The sequence below is a fragment of the Symphalangus syndactylus genome, chromosome 10, assembly GCF_028878055.3.
Source record: "Symphalangus syndactylus isolate Jambi chromosome 10, NHGRI_mSymSyn1-v2.1_pri, whole genome shotgun sequence".
Taxonomy (NCBI): Eukaryota; Metazoa; Chordata; class Mammalia; order Primates; family Hylobatidae; genus Symphalangus; species Symphalangus syndactylus.
The window spans coordinates 87,791,723-87,801,828 of NC_072432.2; the positions used below are offsets into that span (position 1 = coordinate 87,791,723).

Sequence of the window (10,106 nt, forward strand, 5' to 3'; positions counted from 1 at the left end):
TTTTTCTGCAGTGGAGAGGATTTTATGCCTTTTTAGCCTGGATAATACCGCATAGTGTGTGTATACCACAGTTTCTTCATTGAAACAAAATTCTAAAAAGCAAATATTTTTAAAATGTCTCAGAATGTGAAACTTCAGGGACACTGTGCCCATTTTATTCTTTTCTATTTCCCATTGTATTTATATGTAAGTGTAGAATAAAGCAGCAATCAATGTGTGTAGAGATCTGTGACTTCAACAAATGTAAAATGAAAATGCTAAGTGATGGATGGGCACCGTCGCTCACGCCTGTAATCCCAGCACTTTAGGAGGCCAAAGCGGGCGGATCACCTGAGGTCGGGAGTTCAAGATCAGCCTGACCAGTATGGAGAAACAATGTCTCTACTAAAAATACATAAAAAAAAAAAAAAAGAAAGAAAACTGAACGGGGCGTGGTAGCACATGCCTGTAATCCCAGCTACTCGGAAGGCTGAGACAGAAGAATCGCCTGAATATGGGAGGCAGAGGTTGCAGTGAGCCGAGATCGTGCCATCGCACTCCAGCCTGGGCAACAAGAGTGAAACTCTGTCTCAAAAAAAGAAAAGAAAGAAAGAAAAAGAAAAAGAAAAGAAGAAAAAAAAGAAAATATTACTCCCATTATCGCAGGGGGTGTTCAGCCCTGATGATATTGTTTTCTAATATCCAGGGAAGGAGAGTATGATATTACTCCCAGTATCGCAGGGGGTGTACACCTTTTTGTGATATTGTGTCTAATATCCAAGGAAACAGAGGATGACATTACTCCCAATATCGCAGAGGGTGGACACCCCCCTAGGATATGGTTCCGAATATCCCAACGGGGAGAGGATGATATTACTCCCCATATCAACCCTGGAGGGTTATCTTCCGCCCCTACTCTTGGCCACCGCTTAGCCGGGGCTGGTCTCTCTTGGCCCGGCTCAGTGAAGAAAAGTCTCCATTCCTCCTCTTGGGGGACCGTAAGGGTCATAATGACTCCCGTTCCGGGTAGCTTTAGCAGCAAAGAGCCGTGCTCTGTCAAAGAGACAGTGGCTCTCAGCTTGTTAAGCAAGTCCCTCCCCAACAAGGGCAAGGGACAGTCAGGCATGGACAAAAACTGATGAGTCACTGTATGTCCTCCTACAGTGCAAGTCCCAGGCAAGCAGAAAGCTTGCTTTGCTGAAACCCCCGTGGCTCCGATGATGTCAATAGTCTTTCTGGAGAAGGGGGAGACCGGGGCGGTTACTAGCGAATGTTCAGCACCGGTATCTACGAGAAAATCAATGCCTCTACCCCCGACTGTCATTCTGACCATAGGGTCTTTGGGGACACTTGAGCCCGCTCTCCCTCAGTCCAAGAACCCTTCTGCCAGGTTGAGCAGGGCCCCTTCCTCCTTGTCTGGGGCCTCCTGCTCTGAGTCACCTTGTTTTCTTTTAAGCTGAGGGCATTTGTTCTTCCAATGTCCTATTTCTTTACAATAAGCACACTGGTTACGCTGCCAACTCTGACAGCCAAGCTGAGTTTCTTTCCCAGGGCCACCCTTCCCTTGCTTCTTTGGGGGGACCCCTCTGATTCCTGCAGCTAACAGGCAGGTCGGCGTATCGCCGGGCCTGACGTTCATTCTCTGTGTGGTGTTCCTTACGGCTTACTGCAACCCTGTTTACAAACACCTGCTTAGCTCTTTCTAATAATTGTGATGTATTCGTCCCTGCAAGCCCAGGCTGTTTCTGCAGTTTTCTTCTCATGTCTTCTGCGCTTTGATGGACTCAAGCCATGTGAAGCATGTGCTGATTTCCAGGGCTATCGGGATCAAAGGGAGTATACGTACAATAGGCCTCACACAATCTCTCATAGAATTGTGCTGGACTTGGCCAGGCGCAGTGGCTCAAGCCTGTAATCCCAGCACTTTGGGAGGCTGAGGTGGGCAGATCACAAGGTCAGGAGATCGAGACCACCCTGGCTAACACAGTGAAACCCCGTCTCTACCAAAACTACAAAAAAAAATTAGCCAGGCGTGGTGGTGGGCGACTGTAGTCCCAGCTACTTGGGAGGCTGAGGCAGGAGAATGGCGTGAACCCGGGAGTTGGAGCTTGCAGTGAGCCAAGATCGCGCCACTGCACTCCAGCCTGGGTGACAGAGAAAGTCTCCGTCTCAAAAAAAAAAAAAAAAAAAGAATTGTGCTGGACTTTCCTCTTTTCCCCAAATGACCTCAGAAACCTTGTTAAGGTTTGTAGCCTTCTGAGCTCCCCTCTTGAATGCTTCCAAGAGAGCTTCCCTGTCTCGGTTTAGCCTTTGCATATCCTCTCTTTCATTTGGGTCCCACTGGGGGCCGGTTCCTGGTAACTGGGTCCTTCCATACTCTTGGGGGTTTTAATAATCAGCTGGTGCATGTTCCTCTAGCCACTTAGTTGCTGCTAGGAGCACTCTCCGCCTTTCATCTCTGTGAAAGAGGAACATGAGCAACCGGTGGCAATCAGCCCAGGTGGGGTTGTGGGTCTGGATAACAGTTGGGAGCAAATCAATTCGAGCTTGTGGCTTTTCGGTATAGGACAGGGTATGGTTTTTCCAGTTGAGAAGGTTGGCAGAGGTGAAGGGCTGGTAGAGAAAAACACGCCTCTCCACCACGTGACCATCCTCATCTATCCCAGTATGCCGCTGCTCTGTCAGGGGCATTTGTATCCCCGTTTTGGGTCGTCAACGAGTTGCCAAGGGAGGGGTTTCTCCCGAGGCCTCACCTCCTCTCTTGTCTCCTCTGGGTGGCCTAGGGATATGCTTGTCTTGCGGAGGCGCAAGCACTGTGGGCTCAAGAGTGGGGAGCCTCTTGCCCTGGTAAGGGGAGGGCACCACTGGGATCACTGGTGCCATCTCCTGCAGTGGAACTTCTGACGTTGGGTAGAACAGAACTTGAGTTGATTTCCCTGGGCGGGTGGAGTGGGATCCTTCCTTAGCTGTCTGTCCCTTGGCTACTAGTATTGCTGCTGCCTGCCCTCTTAGCCACTGTGGGGGGTCTAGCACCAGCTGTCACCAAGTGTCTATGTATGGGAAGCAGTCTAGGTATCCTTTCCCAGTTACCTTGTGCCACACTTGAGAAACAAGGGACCTGTCCAGGCTTACTTCTGACGGCCAACCCACTTCTAATGTTGGGCAATCTATTTCCCACGAAGTTTGAAGTTCCCCGGTGGTCTGCTGGTTAGGAGTCAGCGCTCTCACCGCTGCGGCCCAGGTTTGATTCCCGGTCATGTGAACCAAAAAGTGGAGCAGGACGAGCCGCGGGCACAAACCCCTCAGACACCGAATTCAAGAAGGAAGAGGTTCCTTTTAATCGGCCGGGGGCGTCGGCAGACTCGCATCTTAAGAGCCGAGCGCCCCGAAGGAAGACAGACTTCCTAGGCCTTTTCTCAGGGCTTACAGCTCTAAGAGGTTCCACGTGAAAGGGTCCTGATGGATTCAGAGCACATGAGCTTAGAGTGGGGGAGGGGGCGGTTCATCTTTTCACCTCAGGCCGGCTCATCAGTGGCAGCGGCTGGTCTTGCCACTGACTTCAATCCTCTTGGTTTTCAACTTTTACTTCCTCCTCCTCTTCAGAGACAGGAGACAGAAAGAGAAATGCCTTCTCTCCTCAGGGCCACAGGATGATATGACTCCCAATAATACTGTGAGGAAGGTCACAATATTACTTACCACAATTAATAATATCAATTATAAATTGATATTAATAATTATCAATATTAATAACTGATCATATAATTTTTTAAATCAATACCGATAATAATGATAATTAATATTCAAGAATCATACTGACGATAACAATAAATTATTAATATTAACTATTAATAACACCTGATATTAATAACTGGGACTGATCATATTCATTAGAACACAGCAATATTAGCTCCTAATAATTAATATTAATAACCCAAAAACTTTTTATTAGCAATTATTACTTAACATTAATATTGGTAATTCATATAAATGTGAATCATAAATGAGTAACAAGTAATACTAATATGAATCCTAATACCGCAGTGGGTGTACCCCCACCTGCGATAGTGTTCCTAATGTTCAGGGAGGGAGACAGCATGGTATTACTTTCAATATCGCAATAGGTGTACACCCACCTGACGACATTGATCCGAATAGAAACTCCAGGGGGTGGAGGACCCACATCGCAGGGGGGCGAGGTGCCCCCCGCGAGGCGGGGTGTAAGAGCCAGCCCCTCTGCCCCCCTGGCTCTTAGGACCCGCGGTGGACTCACAGCCTGTTTACCATATTGTGAGTAATATCATCTGCCCCTCTGGAAATTGTCAACTATTGCACAGACGGGTGTACACCAGCTTTGTACAGAGGACGTACACCTGTCTGTATTCGAGTAATATCCTCTTTCTCCCTGAAGATTAAGAAGAGTATCACAAGGGTGTTTCTACTCCCTGCGATATTGGGTGCCACATCCTCCTCTCCCACGTTGCAATTAGAACGCTAACCTTAACCCTAACCCTTAACCCCAACCCCAACACCAACCCTTAACCCTAACCCTAACCCCTAACCATAACCCCAACCCCAAACCTAACCCTAACCATAACCCTAACCCCAACCCCAACGCCAAACCTAACCCTACCCTAACCCTAACCCTACTACCTAAACTTAACCCTAATCCGTAACCCTAACCCTAACCCCTAACCCCAACCCCAACCCTAACCCCTACCCTAACCCTAACCCCTAACCCTAACCCCTAACCCTAACGCTAACCCCAACCCCTAATCCCTAGGCCCTAACCCCTAACGCTCACCCTAACCCTAAGCATAACTCTAACCCTAACCCTAACCGTAGGTTCCTTACTAAGTTTGTATTTACTATGTTAATGTTGACTATTATGATTGCTGCCTAAGGACTTAACGGCAGCATGGGGATTGCTAATCTTACAATAATATTTTTTTATTGAGGCAGTGCATTAACATTACAGGTGCTTGTTACATGAGTAATGTGGGTGTCATATTTTGGGTGGCATATCTGCATTAGGAGTGCTGCATTTGTGTTTCAAGGCTGCAGTGTGGACCTGGCACTGTGGCCCCTTGCTTTCGCTTGGGAGAACCTTGGTGGGCAGGATTCAGAGAGGCTTTTCGTTTCCCCTTTTCCGCACTGAACCCTTCTAACTGGTCTCTGAACTTGCTTATTCACGGCTGCAAACAGGAAGGATTTTACTCACCGTCGACGCGTCCCCGAGTTGTCCCAAAGCGAGGCAGCGCCCCCAACGTCTGTGCTGAGCAGAATGGTGCTCCGCCTTTGTGGTGTCCCCCAGGTCTGTGCTGAGCAGAACGCAGCTACGCCCTCGCGGTGCCCCTGGCCCGCACGCCCAGGTCTGTGCTGAGAAGAACGCTGCTCCGCCTTCGCAGTACCCCGGAGTCTGTGCAGAAGAGAACGCAGCTCCGCTCTGGCGATGCCCTCCGGGTCTGTGCTGCAGCGAACGCAGCTCCGTCCTCGCAAAGGCACCGCGCCCGCGCAGGCGCAGAGAGGCGCGGCGCGCCGTCTCTCCGCGGCGCAGGCGCACAGACGCGCGGCGGCGCGGCCCCCGTGGGGAGGCGCGGCGCAGGGCAGAGATGCACGCCGCCGGGCCGGGGGTTTGAGGGAGCGTTGTAGGCGCACAGGTGCACATTCGCACGCCGCCGGGCGGGGGGCGGGGGTGGACGCGGTGCAGGCACAGAGACGCACGTCGCCGGAGGTGCGGCGCAGAGCCGGGTGGAACCTCAGTAATCTGACAAGCCGGGCTCTACAGGACCTGCTTGCTCACGTTGCTGTGCCACTGCGCCTCCTGCTGGCGCCTAGGGAAACTGCAGCGCCCTCTTGCTTACACTGGTGGCCAGCGCACCCTGCTGGCGCCGGCCACGCAGGGCCCTTTTGCTCACAGTATAGTGGCAGCACGCCGCCTGCTGGCAGCTAAGGACGTTGCAGGGCCCTCTTGCTCACAGTGTAGTGGCAGCATACTCGCCTGGCGGCAGCTGTGGACACTGCCGGGCCCTCTTGCTCCAAGTGTAATGGCGGCTGGCTCCCCTGCTGGCAGCTGGGGGCACTGCTGGGCCCTCTTGCTTTTAGTGTAGTGGGGGCAAGCCCTCTTCTGGCCCCTGCGGGCACTGCAGGATCTTCTTGCTCACAGTGTAGTGGCAGCACGCCCCCTGCCGGCAACCAGGACACTGCAGGGTCCTCTTGCTCATGTTGTGGTGCCCGTGCGCCACCTGCTGGCAACTAAGGACACTGCAGGGCCCTCTTGCTCACAGTGTAGTCGTCGTATACCCCTGCTGGCAGCTGGGGACACTGCCAGGCCCTCTTGCTGGCAGTGTCGTGGCAGCATGCCACCTGCAGGCAGATGGGGACTATGCAGGGCCCTCTTGCTGGCAGTGTCATGGCAGCATGCCACCTGCAGGCAGATGGGGACTATGCAGGGCCCTCTTGCTCCTGGTGTGACGGCTGGGGTCCACTACTGGCCACCTCCTGCACCACTTAAAGTCAGAGCGCCAGTTATTAAGCCCCATCAGTTCTGTAAATTAAAACTGAAATGGAGCTATTACTGGGGAGAGCTGATGTCCCAGTTCTTGTCTAACTTGGAAGAAAGATTTTCACCAAGAGGCAGTACAAAGATGGCAGATAACTTCATTCAAAAGAAATACAGTGTAAAGAGCTTATTGTAGAAAAATAGGGAGGAGTGGACTGATCGTGCACGAAAACAGCCTAAGTGTCCTGTGCAGGGAATTTTATTTTAGACTTTTTCACATTCCTGCCTCTGCCTCAAGTCTCCGCCTGTTTTCTTTGTCTGGTTTTCCTGCTACTGCCTTAGGTCCCCGACTTGCCCCACTTAGGCATGTGGGGCCCCACTTAGGCATGTGGGTTGAGGTACATGTGTGGTGATCAATCCGAATCCACTCTGGCACCAGCCTCTTTCCCGCCATCGCAGGCCGGCTGACAGCGGTCACGTTTGTACCTACTGTGCCTGCCCATCTGTTTTGAATGTCCTTCTCTGCCCTAATCTGTACTTATGGTGCCAGGTTTCTCTTAAGAATGTCCCCTTTGCCGTTCTTATCAGCATGTACCTAGCAATATTCTGACATTTTTATTGCAGAACGAATGATGATTGGGGCATCTTAAGAGTTCTAGGGTGTTTCTTTCTGCATAGGTACCTCTTCTCCCTCCTACCCACAATTGACAAGTGCCCATCCACTCCAGCACTAGAAATGCTACTAACGTGAATTTTTGGTGGTCCCTCCAGGTGAGCCTTCCCAGACTTTCCCTTTTTCAGGAGCTCCCCCTCCTGTTCATGTCTAGCTATCTACTCTAACGGAGCCCACTATCCTGTGTCTTTCCCAAAAATAGTGAGGGAATGATTAATTGGAAACCATAAGAAATTATATGCGTGTAGATGAAAACTTTACAACTTACACAAATAATCACTCAAAATCATCCTTACACTAAAAATGCAAAACTATAGAATTTCTAGAATAAACTATAGAAGAAAAGCTATGTGCCTTTGGGTTTGGTAATGAATTTTAACAAATGACACAAAAGGTTGATGTACACAGAAGAAATGACAGTGTGGATTTCTTAATATTTAAAGTTTATACTCTGGAAGAGACCTTATTAAGAGAACAAAAAGACAAGCCATATTGAAGAAAATATTTGCAAAATACAGATCTGAGAATTTGTATTCAAAATATATTAAAAAATTGTTAAAACTAAACAATAAGTTAAACAGCCCAATTAAAAATGCACACAGATCTGAACAGACACCGCACCAAAGAAGATCTACAGATGGCAAGTAAACATACAAAAAGATACTCAACATACTAGAGAACTGAAAACCACAATGAGATAGCACAACTGGTCTCTATGTCTTAGAACTGCTAAACTCTTTAAAAAATGACAAATTGCTGGAGAAAAACAAGAACTCTTTTCACTGCCGGTGGAACACACTGTATGAGACCAAAATATGCCACCCCAAAATATAATGGTAGGAAACCAGAATATGCTGCCCCAAAATATGTCCTTTTGGCTTAAGAATTATTCCAAGCTGATTCTATTGAAAAAAAATGCTAACAAAGGAAGTTCTGAAAACAGAGTAGAAGTTACCCTTGTGTAAGGAAAATTTACATCTGTAAAGGAAATCCCCATTTAAAAGCTACCTCTCTCGACACCAAGAAGAGAAGGATAACTAAATCACTAAAGAGTCTTATCAATGGAGAATGCATGGACTTAAGTCTGTATAACAAACCTTACCTTTGTCTACTGTGCTTTTGCTGGTGAACTCCCCACTACTGCACCTCAAATCTTCTTTCTTTAAGTTGAAGATAGTATTTATCCTTGAACTGAAAGCCACCTGTTGGAGATTTACTCATTTTTCCCTGAGTATCCCCCATGTATCCATAAGGTATACATGTTTTTAAACGTTTCTGTTTTTCTCATTTTAATCTGTCAGTTTTTACAGAGGGTCCCATCTAAGAATTCCAAAAACATCGAAAATCTTTTTCCTCCCCATTACAAGTTGGGCAGTTTTTTCTAAAGCTAAACAAGACTGACCTTACAATCCAAAAATCACATTCCTAAGTATTTTGACAACTACTTTGATGTTATTTCCAAACGAAAGCGACCATGCAATTATTTACAGAAGCCCTATTCATAATGAACAAAGGGAAAAAAAGGAATCAGAAAGTCTTACAATAGATGACTGTGTGGGAATCCACTCAGACATCAAAAGTTGTTATACAGACTATTTAAATGAAAACATTTGAGATACTGAAGATAAAGGAAGAAATCTTACCAAAACTTACTTTATCCAATTAAAGCAGAGCTCCCAGAAAAATACAGCTGCCATTAACCCCATCCAAGGAGTTTCTTGCAAATTCAGCTGCCATGGAGACAGCGTACTCTTTCCCATTAGCATTCATAAATGAAAATGAAACCCTAAGGTCCCAACTGACTGAACAGACCCACTCTTGGCTGAGGGGACCCCAGAGTAACTTTCAAAACTGAGTTCTCAGCTTTGCTAGGATGGGATGATAGGGGTCAGTTACACATCGTTATACCCCCTCCTTTGCTAACCATGATGAGGCTTTCTTCCCTAAGGATTTAACAGAAACCAGCCCTTTCAAAGGCTCCACCACTGATGTCAGCCTCTCCTTTCTTGCCTGATAAGAGACCATCCATGACGGAGAGGTTCTGGCCAGTGTACAGAGGATGCACAGAGCGAGTTTTCATGTCCTCTGCTTCACCTTTCAATGTCCGAGGGCTGAAAACTCCACCCTGGGATCATGCTAACACTGCCATTTTTTGCACATGGGACCCATGAAGAAGGAAGAAACTCAATTGTGCATGCATGCATTTCTCCTTCCATAAATATTCATAACTCCTCCTAGAGGTTATTAAATAAATGCATTTGGCCATTCCACTCAGCATAAATTACTATTTCCTTTACCTCCTCCTTGAAGCATCTTCTGGCTTCTGGCTGCAGGCTATGCCTCCCAGCCTGTCGGAAGGACAACCCTGCAGGATGCAACCCTTTATAGGAAATAAATCTCTCACTGGGTGCGGTGGCTCATGCCTGTAATCCCAGCACTTTGGGAGGCCGAGGCGGGTGGATCACCTGAGGTCAGGAGTTTCAGACCAGCCTGGCCAACATGATGAAATCCTGTCTCTACCTAAAATACAAAAAATTAGCCAGGCGTGGTGGTGGGCATCTGTAATCCCAGCTAATCAGGAGGCTGAGGCAGGAGAATCGCTTGAATCCAGGAGGTGGATGTTGCAGTGAGCCAAGATCATGCCATTGCACTCCAGCCTGGGCAACAAGATGAGATCTGGGTGGGAACACAGCCAAACCATATCAGTGCCCATCCACATTGGATCATGGTTATCTCAGTGTCTTCCAGAAACACCCTCACAGATATGCCCAGAAATTGTGTTCTATCAGCTATGTGTGTCCCTTAATCCAATCAAGTAGATGTCTAAAATTAACCATCAGAATATTTATGCCTGATTCACGGCTGAAATTTCAGGATGAAGGCTATGAAATCTCTATTTGTGTTTGTGTATCTATTAATGTATGTTATGTATATGTGATATTTTCTTAACTC

General features: G+C 47.9%; 1 protein-coding gene across 1 annotated transcript; it reads right to left on the reverse strand.

The window, feature by feature from the left end:
- Positions 1 to 636: 636 nt before the first annotated feature.
- Positions 637 to 5,509, reverse strand: LOC134731652 (uncharacterized). The gene is made up of 2 exons (XM_063611258.1): positions 5,201 to 5,509; positions 637 to 3,650 (listed from the first exon to the last, which is right to left on the reverse strand). The coding sequence occupies exon 2, from the start codon at positions 1,310 to 1,312 to the stop codon at positions 653 to 655; it is 660 nt and encodes a 219-aa protein (XP_063467328.1). The 5' UTR covers positions 1,313 to 3,650; positions 5,201 to 5,509; the 3' UTR covers positions 637 to 652.
- Between the last annotated feature and the right edge of the window lie 4,597 nt (positions 5,510 to 10,106).